The sequence below is a fragment of the Eptatretus burgeri genome, chromosome 3 (genome assembly GCF_056783735.1).
Source record: "Eptatretus burgeri isolate ZD-2024b chromosome 3, Ebu_testis_v1, whole genome shotgun sequence".
NCBI classification, from domain to species: domain Eukaryota; kingdom Metazoa; phylum Chordata; class Myxini; order Myxiniformes; family Myxinidae; genus Eptatretus; species Eptatretus burgeri.
Window position 1 is genome coordinate 129,193,671 of NC_140963.1, and position 16,841 is coordinate 129,210,511.

General features: G+C 42.7%; 1 protein-coding gene across 2 annotated transcripts in view; it reads right to left on the reverse strand.

Moving 5' to 3' along the window:
• Positions 1–16,841, reverse strand: part of NCAPG2 (non-SMC condensin II complex subunit G2) — a 261,538-nt gene that overhangs the window by 170,552 nt on the left and 74,145 nt on the right. For both annotated transcript variants that reach the window (XM_085875556.1, XM_085875555.1), the window contains exons 11-13: positions 13,386–13,511; positions 12,774–12,953; positions 7,274–7,426 (exon numbers count right to left, since the gene is read on the reverse strand). In XM_085875556.1, coding sequence (XP_085731682.1) covers positions 7,274–7,426; positions 12,774–12,953; positions 13,386–13,511 — 459 coding nt within the window. The remainder of the gene's footprint in view (positions 1–7,273; positions 7,427–12,773; positions 12,954–13,385; positions 13,512–16,841) is intronic.

Sequence of the window (16,841 nt, forward strand, 5' to 3'; positions counted from 1 at the left end):
TGTGATTTTTGCGGCTATTTTGTTTTTCACAAGCCATGAACATAATATAACAGTTCCAACGTTTCTTCCATGAGCAATGCACAAAGCAGCTGGATGTACGTACAGTACAATACTGTACACATGCAAAAAACATATCTTCCGCAAGCCGCGAACATGACCTAACTTCCTGTACGTGTATTGTAGCTTTGCGGGACGTCTCACCACGTGCACTTTAAACATAAGGTACTGCATTGTATCTTCACAGCATAAACATAGTTTCACGGGATGTCTCACCAGTGTAACACGTGATTCCCCATGAAGCCATCCCCCATGAGCTACTTGCAGATTGAAAACACTAACAGCATCTATTGATGTATCCAGTAATTACCAGGTCACCACATATTGACATTACACAATGGAAACATTCAGCACATCTTGGTGTAAATCACCATCTTACTACAAACAGCACAATCTGAGCTCTTACATTTTAAAAACGCTCAGCATAATCTGCCTGCGGATTGGAAAGATGTCATGTCCTGTGAGTTGAAGAATGGAAACGTTCAGCATATCTATTAATGTAATTAGCTGCTAGCTACATATGGACTAATAACACAATGACATTGATCACCACATCTATGAACAGCTGCCGAATACAGCATCACCCGTAAAAATCCCTCACAAACAATGCGCAGACTACTCACCACGTCCTGGATCGACATCATTCCTATCCTGTTGCTCTCACCTATGTATTGCCTCTCGCCCTGTTCATTCTTCGAAAATGGCTCCCAATGATTGAGGCGAACACTCAGAAGGGTATGCCTCCAAGCGGACCACTAATATGGAAGAAGACGAAGCTCCTGCATGACCATCTCTCTGGCGCGGTTGGTGCAAGCACGAGCGCAGCGGGTACAAGCGGCACTTCCAGCCCGTTTACAGCGAGCAGGGTGTGGTTCCACCACTTCAAGGCATGATACAATTTGCGTAACGTCAAGCTCATAGGGGAGCGTGCCTCCACGGACCATGACGCGGCAAAGGAATTCTCTGCAGAACCCGCAAGCCTCATTGATGAGAAGGGGTACCTGCCGAAGCAGGTCTTTTATGCTGTGAGAACGGATCGTTTTGGAAAAAGATGCCGATCATAACGTTCATCTCACAGCGCAAGAGTAAAGCAGCCGGCTTCAAGGCCGAAAAGGACCGGATATCCCTTCTCCTCTGCGCAAACGCTGAAGGGCACTTCATGGTAAAGCCCATGATGCTCTAACATTCCCTGAACCCACATGCGCTGATGACCAAAAACAAGCAAGCATTGCCCATGTACTGGAGGGTGAACAGGAAGGTGTGGGTGCCGTCTGTACCATTTATGAACTGGTTCCATACCTGTTTCGTTCCTCAGGTTGAGAGGTACCTGGCAGGATAGAACCTTTCTTTCAAGGTATCCCTGCTGCTTGACAACGCTCCTGGCCACCCCATGGACCTCAACGGTGCTCACCTGAACGTTGAGGCCATGTTCCTGCCGCCGAACACCACCTCCCTCATCCAGCAACTCGACGAGGGGGTAATATCAGCTTTCAAGATGTATTACACCAGGTGCACGTCATCTTCATCATCATCATTTTGCAAAGTTATATGTGCTGTGTTTGTTTAATAAAAAATTGAAATGGAACATGTTGTTGTTGTTTCACGGTAAGGTGCGATATGGTTAAGAGACCTAAAAATGCATTCTTCAATAAATCGGAAACGATACCTGGTGATGTCGTTTTTTCACTTGTAAGCATCTTTAATGAAATGAATCATGCATGCAATCGTGGTCGAAAACATTTTAAACTTTAAAAACTTTCCCCTTTGAACCAGGAACCGCCGCAAACCGATAACGTTATCCCCTTTGTACCAATTCCCCGACTTGGGTTGTGTTGCCATTTGTGGCCTTTTTCATGAACCAGGAACTGATAATGTTATCCCCCTTGTCTCCATTGTAACAATGACAAAACGCTAGCGGATTTTTACCCCACACTCACGGATTTTCCACGGGTCGGGAAATCCCCGTAACTTGTCCACCCATTGAAACGATGCCCCCACATTCGCGGTTTTTCCCGGAACGTATCCAGCGCGAATGTCGGGGTCCTGATGTATATCAAAATATAGCATGTTTCTTCAAAGTATTATGTAGGGGATTTGTGTTTTGCAGTGTATAACTACATCATTCAATTTAAATAAAAGGTTTAAAGGCATATACAGTACATAAATTAATTCTGGGTTTTACCACCATTATACCCAGTGTCTATTACACCATCCTATCTGACATGTTACATTCGTTATTCGTACATGTTGGTTGCGTCCTTTATAATGCCCTTTAAAACTGCAAGTTCCCGTTTGTAATGGTTTTCAATTTTGTTTGACTGCCTGGCAGACAAACAGAGTAAAAACATCTCATTCATCTCTGAGCATGCGTGGTCAGGACAAATTCAGAGACAAATTACGGTAAAATTACGGCAGATTTGTCTTCCTATTTATGGCCCGATTTGTGTTAAAAATATAACATTCAATTTAAATAAGTTGTTCCTCGATCATAATGTGACAATCATAAGCTGATAAGACAGACTGAAGGACAGACATGAACCAACTGCCTAACCAAGCTGAATTTAAATTGGATTACATTTTTAAAAAATTGTCACCGATCGACACAAAATCCATTATCATGGCAAAGTGAAAACTTGTTTTTAGAAATTTTTACAAGTTAATTAAAAATTAAATACAGAAATACCTAATTTACAAAAGTATTCACCGCCCCCCCCCCCCTCCCCAAGTCAATACTTTGTAGAAGCACCTTTGGCAGCGATTACAGCTTTGAATCTTCTTGAGTATGTCTATCAGTTTTACACATCTGGATTTGGGGATTTTCTCCCATTCTTCCTTGCAGATTTGCTCAAGCTCTGTCAAGTTGGATGGGGAGTGTCGGTGAACAGCAATATTCAACTGTTTCCAAAGATTCTCAATGGGATTCAAGTCTGGGAGTGGCTGGGTCACTCAAGGGCTTTCATGTTCTTGGTCTGAAACCATTCCATTGATACTTTGGCTGTATACTTGGAGTCATTGGCCTGTTGGAATGTAAATCTTCGCCACAGTCTTAGGTCTTTTCCACTCTGATAGACCGGTGGTGGGAGGGGGAGAATCACCACCGGAAGAGGGACAAATTTTCATCCGACTTTTCTAGATCAGTTTTTTGTGTAGATGACGAATATGAAAGGTGATCAGCCAGGTTCGGGGGCGTTTCCAAGATATTGCGGGTCAAATGTCAACCGGGGTCAAATTTAGCCAATTATGAGTTTTTACTATAAAACTGATTCTGAAAGCTAAAATTCAGTATTTTTATGACTCGTTTATGCTTTCAAGTGTCTAATCTTTATAACAAAAACACAACTCACATCTTTTTATGGGTGACCTTAACTCAAAGGTCAAAGGTCAACAAATAACATTCCGATGCAAAAACTGATACGATGCTGACACCAAGATAACTTGGTTGCTCAAAATAGTAATCATCTAATGTTTCATCTAAGCCAAACTAGAGGTGCGGGCCATCCTACGTCCATTCTTTCTGCCCCACGGGCACCCACTTGCCCCCAAAAGTTTTTTTTTTAATTAGTTTTTTTTTCTATTTAAATTTCATTATCATATGTAGTTTCTAACCACTAGTAGTAATAAAAATTCATGCATTGTCTATTGATTTTTATTCAGACATTGCCTTAAAAAATATATATCACATTTTTCTTTAAAATATCTGAAAATCAATTTTCTTAACACATAAATGCCCTTTTGTCTGAACTGCCCCTGCGCCTCATAGATTCTTGATGAAACATTAAGATGCTTTAGTATGTAATACCCCTAAAACATGTTTCAATCAGGTACAGTCAGATTAATCAACAGTTATTACATTTAAGAAATCTAACTAAAGACAGTGGAAGTAGTATACCTACGTCACTGGATACAATCACCAAATATAGATGTCAGTCGGACATTTCATCACAATCACTGTCTTCACTGTTGTCTGATAACTCGTCTTCACTATCTTCATCAGAAATATTACACAGAAGTTCCACAACATCCACAGGATATGGTATATCAACCCAATGGATTGATAAATCTTCAGTCCACCCATGGTTTACTGGAGTGTCCAAGAATTGCTGGGGTCTGTGAGCCAGACGCCACATCCTGGCTACATAGTTACTTCGAGCTGAATGTAATGCCAGTGCTGACTCGCATGGGGGTAATGCACACAGATCAGCTACCTTGCCGTCACGAAATCGATTCCAGAAAATAGTAGATCTGGCTTCATTAATACGTTTGCATCTCCTTTGATTGTAGATTGCATAAGTACATATTTGAAGTCCATCAAACACAACGCTGGAAAGTTGTTGCTCGTTACCCAGTTCTGCGAATACTTTCTGCATATTTTCATCATCTTTTATCAGTGTCCGCCAAGTTTTCTTCCCTTTTCGGAAAAATGAAGAAACGTCGTCATTTCCCGAAAAGGCGTGGATACTAAGCAATGCACGTTTCTGGAGTTCAGTGAGTTGACATTGACTCAGATCAAGGAATTGCCGACCTTTGCCACTCCCATGATCTATGATGATCTTTAAATTTTCACGTTCGTTGGCCAGTAAAATGATTGGAATGTCTGTATCCCCAGAACTTGAATGCACTACACAGACCATGGGACCACCAGAGTTTTCATCTAGTGTATGTTGGGTGAGGTAGCAGATCTTTGTATCAGCCTCTATGTGGTCAGTAGCCAGGGCTGGTATTTCCTCTGAGCAGTGTGATGTTATCTTCATGCAGAGTACACAACTCGGTCTCCAATGAGACTTTCCTCTTCACAGAGAGCCTGTTCAATCAGCTCCATCATTCTCTCTTTGTTCCCTCCATTGCACATTAACTGTCCAAATGCAGCCGGAATTCTGATATCAGGTGTGCGCAGAATGTACTCATCTGACTGCCCTCTTGCAGTTTGTTCAGCATGTTTTATGGAATGTGCATTGTATGTGTCACATGCAAAATATACCACTTTGTAACGTGTGGGTATGTCAGCCATAATTCTCCTGGCTAACAACCGAAACGTATCTGGTACATTCACCAAGATCATCCTTGGCACCAGGATGCGTATCATCAAGTGTCATGAGTTGACGACAATTGAATGTTCCATATCTAGCGAAGTTCTGTTTGTTCATAGCAAAACAAAATGGCAATGAGTCTGTCCAGCATTTCAGTCGAAGGTAATACTCATTCAGGTTTATCGAGTAATGGAGTTTATGTTGACAATCAACAGCTTCAATGTTGCTTGCCCAGAACTGTGGAGTCTTGCCATAGTCTCCTCGAAGACACTGATATTTTGTCTGCTGGTATTGTTGTTCAACACTAGAGAAGCCAACTTCTTCTGAAAGTTCCTGAGCAGCATCTGTGGGGACTTTATTGTGAACAATGTCCACAAGTCCATTCAATAAGTCTGGCATATAAGCTTCTAGGAACAGACGGTGCAGTGCTTCACTGAAGCTTTCGTGAATTGCCAATGATCTATTATAATGTTTTCCACTGAGCATGCCTTTGATTGTACCAGATGTGCTTAACCGTGCCTGATACATGGGTGAGAAATGGGCAGGGGTGCCCGTTCCTCTATTTTAGCTTAGATGAAACATTGATCACAATTTACAGCAACATAGACCAGTTTTAGGCATTTTATCTGTTTTTTCACTAGTTGGTATTTGTTGACCTTTGAACTTTGAGTTAAGGTCAGCCCTAAAACGATTTGATTTTCTGTTGTGATAAAGATTAGACACTTGAAAGTATAAACGAGCCACAAATACAGAGTATTTTAGCTTTCAGAATCAGTTTTATAGTAAAAACTCATAATTGGCTAAATTTGACCCTGGTTGACATTTGACCCACAATATCTCGGAAAAGCCCCCGAACCTGGCTGATCACCTTTCATATTCGTAATCTACACAAAAAACTGGTCTAGAAAAGTTGGATGAAAATTTGTCCCTCTTCTGGTGGTGATTCCTCCTTCCTACCACCCGACTATGAAGGAGGTTCTCCTCAAGGATTTGCTGTATTTGGCTCCATTCATTGTTCTCTCAATCCTGACAAGTCTCACAGTTCCTGCCATGAAAAGCATCCCCATAGCATGATGCTGCCACCACCATGCTTCATGGTAGGGATGGTGTTACATGAGTGATAAGATGAGCTCGGTTTCTGCCAGATGTAGTGCTTTGTATCCAGGCTAAAGAGTTTAATTTTCGCCTCATTAGACCACAGAATCATTTTCCTCACACTCTCGGTGTCTTTCACATGCCTTTTTGCAAACTCCAGGCGTGCTGTCAAGTGCCTTTTTCTCAAGAGTGGCTTCCATCTGGCCACTCTTACATAAAGCCAAGATTCGTGAAGAGCTGCAGAGACCGTTGTCTTTCCAGCAGGTTCTCCCATCTCAGCTCAGGAATGTTTTTGTTCTGTCAGAGTGATCATTGGGTTCTTGGTCACCTGCCTGACCAAGGTCCTTCTTGCATGGTTAATCAGTTTGATTGGACGGCCAGCCCTAGGAAGTGTCTGGATAGTTCCATGTTCTTTCCATGTCCTAATGATGGAGCTCACTTTGCTCTTGGGAACTTTCAACACTCTAGAAATCGTTTTATGTCATTCCCCAGATCTATGCCTCCTCGCAATTCTATCTTGGAGTTTTACGGACAGTTCCCTGGACTTCATGGTCGAGTTTCTGCTCTGACATGCACTGTCAACTGTGAGACCTTATATAGAAAGGTGTGTTTCTTTCTAAATCATGTCCAATCAATTGAATTGGCCACAGGTGGACTCCAATCAAGTTGCAAAGACATCTCAAGGATGATCAAAGGAAATTGGATGCAACTGAGCTCAATTTGGAGTGTCATAGCAAAGTGGTTGACGACTTATCGACTCGAGACATTTCAGCTTTTCATTTTTAATTAATTGGTAAAAATTTCTCAAAAAAACCCCAAAAATTTCACTTTGAAATTATGGGGTATTATGTGTGGATCAGTGACAAAAAAAAATCTCAATTTAATCCATTTTAGATTCAGGCTGTAACACAACAAAACATGAAAAAGTCAAGGGGTGTGAATACTTTCTGAAGGCACTGCATATCCCTCAATGCAAACACTAACACTGGACAAACATGGATGCAAAGGCAAGGATGAAAGCAAGTGGGGTGGACATGAAACAGTCATCAGTAGAAAGTGCGATAGCTTTGAAGGGGAAACACAAGATGTCATACCTTTGTACATTTGGTGACCTTAACCTGAATGAGCAGCTCCACAAAAGCAACACGAACCATCTCAGATTGGTCGTGCAGGCCCAGTTTTGCCTCCGGTAAGAGCCGCTCAAGAACCGGGTGACTCATCTTGTTCTCCAATAAAAGGGACAGGCTCTGCGTCGCAAATATGATGGTATGTTAAGCATGCTTTTGATGGTGTACAGAGTAAAACTCAAAGCAGCCTATAAATCGCATTTTCCACAATGCTCCCAGTTCGATTGGGTGGTAGAAAACACTTGTTTCAAGTATGCAACTAATTTAGTTTTTGCTCTGCATTGCAGTTCCATCACCCATTTCTCTTGATCTTGCAACCTCACATGCAATCTTGATGAGTTACTCTCCAATCGATAATACAATTCATGCACACCCTTTTTGTAGTGCATCTCATCTTTCATATTCAAAGAGAATACAACAATCGTGTAACCCAGTCCTTCCAAACCACAAGCCATTATTACGTCCGCCACCAAAGGTGGACGGAGGTAAGGATTTCGCCGGTCTGTTTATCTACGAGCAGGATATCTCAAAAAGGTATGGACGAATTTGGACGAAACTTGATGGACAGGTTGGTTGTGTGACAAGGACAAATTGATTAGATTGTGGTGAAGATCCGGATTTGGAAACAAGAATTTTTAAAGTGATTTTTCACCATTGAGAGATGGGGCCAAAACTACTCATATATATATATATATATATATATATATATATATATATATATATATATATATATATATATATATATATATATATATATATATATATATATATATATATATATATATATATATATATATATATATATATATATATATATATATATATATATATATATATATATATATATATATATATATATATATATATATATATATATATATATATATATATATATATATATATATATATATATATATATATATAAGCCTGGTGTTGGCGCAGTGGTTAGGGCAGCGGCTTGGCATCCAAGAGGTCCTGAGTTCAAGCCCCGTTGGGCCACTGAATTAATACACCAGGGGGTTGACTCAGCCTGTCATCCTTCCGAGGTCGGCGAAATGAGTACCAGTATACTGGGCCGGTGTATACCCCGGTTAAAATAGGTGTACCATATCCCTGTGTCGTAAGAGGCAACCAGGGTTGCGTCAGGAAGGGCATCCGGCGTAAAACATGTGCCAAATCACTATGCGGATCATACGGATGATCCGCTGTGGCGACCCCTAACGGGAGCAGCCGAAAGAGGAAGAAGAAGATATATATATATATTTATATATATATATATATATATATTTATATATATATATATATATATATATATATATATATATATATATATATATATATATATATATATATATATATATAGCATTATATCTCAAAAAAGGCATCGACTGATTCGGCCAAAACCTGGTGGAGAGGTTGGGTGTATGACAAGGGTGAATTGATTCTATTTTGGTGAAAATTTAGATCCGGATACAAGAATATTATTATTTTTCAAGTGATTCTTCACCATCATGCCTGGTGTTGGCTCAATGGTTAGGGTGGTGGGCTTTGGATCCTAGGGTCCTGAGTTCATATCCCGCTTTGCTGTTGAATTAATACAAAGTGGGGTTAACTCGGCCTGTCATCCTTCTGAGGTCGGCAAAATGAGTGCCAGCATGCTGGTATACTGTGTCGGAGTGGCGACCCGTCAAGGATTGTGCCCAATAGCCAAGGAGACTGCTTAAGCGGCACCAACGCTCTGCACAGAGTGTGGTCCCAATCGCCTCCTCCTCCTTCACCATTGAGAGATGGGGCCAAAAACGATAAAAAGCACGATATTTCAAAATGCTACGGATGAGTTATGACCAAACTTGGTGGACGAGTTGGGTAGGTGACAATAACCAGCCGATTCAATTTTGGTTAAGGTCCAAATACAGATCCGGCCTATCACTGGGATACAAAATGCAAACTCTTCAGCCTGGCGGAGGTGTGTGCTCCAAAGAGCACTGTTGGTTCGCGAAAAAAATAAGTGACCACTATATTCGTTATTGTTGTGTGTCTGTCTGTCTGTCTGTCTGTCACGAGCATAGCTCCGTGGGCTTTGATCCGATCCTGATAAAATTTTGGTGGGAGGTTTATATCATGATGTAGTTGTGTTTTCCTGAGAATGGGTGTGGTGCGCACATTATGGGCGGAGCCACACCCCAAAACATGTCTTTTTAGGGGGTAGCCGATTTCAATTTGCATCTTCTCCAAGGGGGTTTGTCGAATCTAACAGGGGTTTCGGTATTTGGTTAGCCCAATGGCACCTGCATAGCCCCACAGAGCTCGATTTTTCATTTTCGTCCCAAGGTCAAGGTCACGAACTTAGAAAATTTCGAATTTTGACATAAAAAAATCATACGACCGCCCAAACTTTGAGAGCTCGGATGACAATATTTTTTATGCATAATCTTGCGGTCATTCCCCACCTAAAGTCTTGAAACCATTTTTCTCCATCTCGAACACCTTGCCCGTGGCGCCCCCTTCAAGTTTGTTTTTACGCCGATTTCATCAAAGTATGGATAATCCGAGGAGTGTGAAATGCCATATAGCCTATATGATGTTATATTGTTCCTGGAATGTTCCAGAGGAAGTTTTGCACCAAAGGTGATAATCCTTGACCTTTGACCTTTAAAGTTCACAAAGGTCAAATTTTCAAAGTTGTGGGAATCAAACCGGGTTTTCGACCTTCTTCGACGAACCAACTCCAATAAGCTATAGCACGTATCCTGTTTCCTTATTTTAATGTCCACAACATTGGTTTGTGACCTTGAAAGGTTATGCAAAGGTCAAATTTTGAAAGTTGTTGAACGAAACTGGGTTTTCGACATTTTGCAGCTAATAACCTGTCACTCGTACCACATCATGTTGATCATTTTTATAACTTGGTCAAACATTATCACATTGTCTCATCCTTGACTTCTGAAACAATCTACATCGTCAAATACCGCTCGTGAACCATCGTCGTCTTCAGACTTGTCAGTATTTAAAATGGCGATTTCAGTTAATACAATGGCGATTTCGATGAAACTTGGTTGGTAGGTTCATACCATGACCTAGTTGTGTGCAAATGAGAACCGTTGCTATGGACACCACCGTTGCCTAGCAACGGGACTTTGAAGTTTTAGAAAAATCATAAAAAATTGATTTTTTCGAAAATAAAAAATCGGGCCACGGGTGACTGTGGGCAGTACATTCAGCCATATTGTCAAAAATTTCCAGCCGGATCCTATGAAAACTGTCGGAGAATATAGACTTTGAATGAACCCTGGTCGAAAACAATAAAAAAACGAAGTTCGTTATATCTCAGAGACTATGAGTCAGATATACATGAAACTGGTATGGCAGGTTCATGGTGTGTCCTAGTTATGTGTGAGAAGGAACCGTTGCTCTGGACCCCTCCGTTGCCTCGTAACGGCCGAAAAACCTCTAAATGTGGGGGTATTTTAACGAGAAAACAATCTGCAGCATTAACCCTTGAAGCTGGAATCATGAATTTTCTTGTGCTTAATCCTCAGGTCATTCCCCATCGAATGGGCCCATCACGTCAGGTTCTATTGGGTAGTCAACGACCCATGTCCACCTACCGGCTTGTCTGTCTGTCCCGAGCATAGCTCCGTGGGTTTTGATTCGATCCTGATAAAATTTGGGTGGGAGGTTTATATCATGATCTAGTTGTGTTTTCCTGAGAATGGGCGTGCTGCGCCCATTATGGGCAGAGCCACGCCCAAGAAACATGTTTTTAGGGGGCAGCCGGTTTCAAGTTACATCTTCTCCAAGGGGGTTTTTCGGCAGGGATTTCGGTATTTGGTTAGCCCAATGGCACCTGCATAGCCCCACAGAGCTCGATTTTTCATTTTCGTCCCAAGGTCAAGGTCACAAGGTCACGAAGTTAGAAAATGTCAAAAAAAAAAAATCAATGAATTGGGCATCGACCTCCAAGGGTTTTCAACTGTTTTGAATGAAAGTTGGTATGCAAGTAGTGCTCTTCGAGTACTACAACTTTCATCATTTATGTTTTTCCCGATTCCCGCCAGTTTGCCTGTGGCGTTCCCTCGAAGGTCAAAAAATGAAAAAGGCAAACCGTGTACATTGCTCGTGAACCATCGCCGTCTCCAGACTTGTTGAAGTTATTATTACTAGTACGTGCCCGTACATGCGTACCCGTATGTGCAAAAAAAAAGAAAAAAAACCTTCAAACCGCGTGCCAGAAACAACAACCACACAGGCCGTTCCTTCACTCTCGCTTGCTTGTACGTGCGTGGCCGTACGTGGAAAATAAATAAATAAATTGTAACGTCAATCATGACCTCACAGCACCATGTACTGTCATTGGTTGGTAAATAAATGGCCATAACTTGGGAAGCACTTGTCCGATTAATATCAAACCTTGAAAAGGCACATCCTCACGTCCCCAGCAATATACCTGGCAAGTTTCAATTAGATCGGACCAGTGGTTGTCGAGAAACAGCGGTCACAGACACACAGACACACAGACACACACAGAGATTGCTGAAATTATAGATAGACCAGTACATGCCCGTAACAAAAAAAAAAAAAAGAATAAGTAAATATTCCAACCGCAAGCAACAAACAACAACCACACAGGCCGTTTCTTCGCTGTCGCGTGCACGTATGTGCGTGGCGCAGAAGTTCGCATATCACAGTTTTGATGATTCGCAATTTAGGTTTTAATGGCCGATTATTCAATTAGCGCCAATGTATTTTGCCTTTTCGCAATGTCATCGCAAGGAAAAACAAAAAGAGAAGAGAAGAGAGAGAAAAAAAATTACTTCCTGGCTCGGAGCATACCAGCACTGTGATGTAACCGAAATTTATGCACCGTCTCATATGAAAACGATCATAACTTGCGGCATTGTGTTTATCTATAAATGTGCATAAGAAATCGAGAAATTATTAGAATACACGAAGTCATCACTATCCGGAAGCCCGTACGTTGTAACCCGTAATGGGGAACGCGGCTGAGCTTCCCTTCCCCATCGGCCACGCCCACGCAACAACGCGTCTTGTCATTGGTTTGGTAAATAAATGGCCATAACTTGGGAAGCACTTGCCCAATTAATATCAAACCTTGAAAAGGCACATCCTCAGGTCCCCAGCAATATACCTGGCAAGTTTCAATTAGATCGGACCAGTGGTTGTCGAGAAACAGCGGTCACACACACACACACACACACACACACACACACACACACACACACACACACACACACACACACACACACACACACACACACACACACACACACACACACCTGGAATTATAGATAGATGTTACAATGAAAATGTGATTTCTACATATCATATTTTTACTTCATTCCTCCACACTATCATAATTATCCAATAATATGAGCAAGTCATATTATCATATTCTTCCATATCATATCTCCATAAGTAACTTCACACGCACACCCCTGACTCATGCCTTGTAGATGGTGCATCGGACTTCGGCAGAGCTGCAGTCGAAGCTGAGAACGGTGACGATTTTTGTGAGAATTTCACCAAGAACACTTGCAGGGATCAAGGCCCAGTACTTGTAGACAACACGACATGTTCCTAACACTGCTGCTGAGCGTGCCATTGGACAAGGGTCTTCCAGCAATCTCTTGGATGTTTAAAAAAAAAGATGAAGAAATTACACATTTTCACCAGTTTAGAAATGAGTCATGTTTTTTAAAATCATTATACACTCAAATCGCAATTTTATCAGTTTTCTATTCATTTAGTGGAAACACTCGATTTCATCCAATATTTCATGTTTAAAAAATGGGACATTTGTGGCACAGTGGTGAGGATAGAGGACTGGAATCGCAGACAACGCGGATTAGCTGAAAATCAGCTGGATTAGCCAGCTGAAAAAGAAAAAGCAGCATTAAGGGTTTGGATTCTAAGCTTCTGGAAACGAGCAGGTCTCTCACACAGTCGGCGACTGGCTTTGGAGGCCAACATTTAAAAAGAAAAAAAAAACCTCTGACTCATTATTAAACTCTCAAACAGACATTCTGTTCAAAGAAGAAGATAATTTGAGCTCACTTACAAAGAGCTCATCAAACTGATGCTGCAGCTCCAAGTCTCTCTGTTGCTTGTCTGCAGATGGGCAAAGCAGTGGAAATGCATCAGAAAATATTAAAACAGCATTCGCTCGGACCTCTCCATTTGGGACCTGTGGGAACACAAAGGAGCAGTTCAGGTGGGACTCAAAGTCTTCGAAATAAGTATTCCTGATTAAACTTTGCTACAAGCTACAATGCAGAATTTTACGTTACACACACACACACACACACACACACACACACACACACACACACGAAATCCTTTGCTGTTTGAACTCCACCCGAGTTCCTCTACAGCTGCAAAACATTCACAGGTAGTACATACATTGAATCCAAATGATACACTGATCCCAAATTCCATCTTGGTAATTAGCGCTGCAAGATAGCTATGCCAGGAGCCGCAGACAGTACGTGCATTATGATGGTGACGTCGAGGCCGGAGAATGAAATTATCATCATTGCACCCGACCGCAGATCATTGACGAGTGCAGATTGTGTTTGATAAAGTGGGAGATCATATTCCATGCGGCAAGCAGAACTTATTCCTCCTGGTATCATGCAGCAAGAACTGAAAGGACAAGGTGCTGGCACTTTCACCATTCATGGTTTGGAGTTGTACAGGATCTGCTTTACAACCAAATGGTTTTCAGTCACAGGTGTATGAAAGCTTGCTATGATGCCCTGATGATGCCCTAATGAGGGCAAAACCAGTCAGTAACTTTTTATTTTAATTTTGTATGAATTGTCGAGGCTCATATGAGAGCTAACACACAACGCACAACAAAGAAGGGGGGCAGGAGACAAGAGGGGAGGGAGAGGGAAGGAAAAAACAGTGGGGAACAGAAACGTTAGGAGATCTGTGGAAAGGAGAGGGATGGGGCGGGAAGCACGGGGTGTACAAGATGGACACTACAGAGACTTTCAGGAAGGAAAGCAGGCAATTTGAGGGAGGTGGTTTTGGGGTGGATTAACGGGGATATAAAAGATCGAGGTTTTGGATGGGAGAAGATAAGAGGTGGTAGTGAACAGCTGTTATGAAAGACTAGAGGGAAGAATAGGATTGAAGATAGTGTGGGAGTTTATTCCAAAGGAGGGGAAAAAAAAGAGGAATGAAAGCATGAAGGTGAGCAGTGATTCGTGATTTTGGTAGTTTTACCAGAAGGGAGTTGCTGGTGGACCTTGAGTGCCCTGCGGAAATATGGTGGGGACAAATCGCAGACACAGCAAGCGGGGCGAGACCGGAGAGGAGATGGTAGAAGACAGTAGAACTGCATTTTTCCATGCATTTGTGACAGGTCAGGCCAGATTAGATCTGTGACTTGCTACAGGTACAATATAAACCTTTACTAACCTTTATCATGGTTGGGTTGTCGGCGAGTAAACTGTATCCCCACACCAGGTTTCCTGGTGTGGAGGGTATATGATATGGAAACCCAGCAGGATTAACAACAAAACCTGTCAAAGGGCAGTGGAGCTCCTTGTGAGCCAATGGCCATCCACATCTCGTGCCCAACACCGTCTGTGGATAGTCTCGTTCAGTTGGGTCACCTCATTGTTCGTTTGTTTTTTGAGGAGGTTGGTGGCAGGAATTGCACTCCGGCCACCGTAAAACCCTTCTCTCCGCAAAACACAAGAAAAACACAAAAAATAAAATTGAAAACTCACTTCATGGGAATACCTACTGTGCAGCTGCCCTCCACAGGGCAGCTCACCGGATGACAGGATTGGCGCAAAGCCATCAGGACCACTACTCTTTGTTTATAGGAGTAAAACCACGGGGCAACCTTCCCAGGTCAGATTGCGGTGGCGTGTGTCGGGGTGGTGCTGAGGTGTCATCCACCAGACGGCGGTCTCCTTTGGTTAACCTGAGGCGGTCCCTTTGGGAGGGTGCCTGGAATGTCCTATCCCTAAGAGAGGATGATCACCAGTTTCTGTTTTCATTTGAACTCAAGCGTTTTAACATCGGTATTGCAGCACTCTCTGAGGTTCGGAGACCGGATTGTGGCAAGATCTTGGCGAGTGATTACACCGACTATTGGTCTGGTCGTCCTGAATGTTACCACGCCCATGGATTTGCTGTAGGTGTGTCCAATCAGCTGACTCCAATGATAATTGAGGTAACACTGGTCAACGAGCGTATTATGAGACTAAGGATTAGTCACTCCTTGGGTGTCATTTCCCTGGTCTCTGTGTATGCTCCGACTGAAGCGAGTGATCTCACTGTGAAGGACGCATTCTCTGCCACGCTCGAGTCTGTGGTTGGTCAGTGCCCCAGGCGAGATACACTTCCAGTCTCGGGGGATTTCAATGGATCGACTGGAACTGATGGGGATGGTTATGTAACATGTGTTGGTCCCCATGGGTCTGGAATTGTGAACCTGAATAGCACTAAGTTCCTTGAATTTGCAAGAAGCCATGGACTTAGGTGTCTGGTTCATGGTTTCAGCACCCACAAGCTCATCAATGGACTTCGTATTCAAATGCTGGTGATGTGGCAAAGGAGATTGACCATGTGCTCGTTGATAGTCGCTGGAGGATGATCCAGAACTGCAGGGTCTACCCGAGTGCTCAGTTCCTCAATAACGAACACAGGCCTGTGGTAGAAACTCTGAAGTTGCAGCTTAAATTCGGGAGAATGGTAGCACCTCAAATCGAGGCTGGATGTTGACAAGTTCAAGGGTGAGAGGGCAGCTGAGGAGTTTGCTAACAGGCCGATTCAGTATTTGGGGGGGAGGGGGGCGGTCTGGGTGCTTTGGGGATCCTGAAGAGTTGTGTAGTGCCTTTAAGACTACCATCCTTGATGTTGCCGGTGCATGTCTTGGAACTCACCGGAGGGTGACGCACAATCCTTTGTTTGTATGTGGCCATATTATTTGTATGCGACCGCTGTCGCAATCTGACCTGGGAAGAATCTCGGGTATTCCATTGTTAGCAAAGATCGTTCGCAGCTTCTCTACCGTCATGTCCGCAGATGTACGCTGCATGACCACAACCTCCGGCCATTTGGAGAACGCATCGATCACAATCAAAAACATTTTGCCCTTACAAGGAACAGCAAAATCCACATGGACTCTATGCCAGGCCCTGTATGGGATCGGCCACAGCCCCGGCGCCCTACGCGGATTGTCGGCATCTGCCTGCTAACATCACTGCCTGCATCTGCAAACATCACTGCCCTGCATAAAAAAGGTGCAAAAACAGATCCCTGTAACTACAGACCAATCAGCCTTCTCCCAATCATCAGCAAGGTGATGGAATCCATCATCGCTTCAGACATGAAATCCTTCCTCTTCTCCAATGGCTTGATTTCCAATCATCAATTTGGTTTCAGACCAGGTCACTCTACACTGGATATGCTGCTTCTGCTCTCCCATCAATGGATGGAGGTCCTCAATGCCAGACAGGAAATCCGAGCCGTATCCCTGGACATATCACGTGCT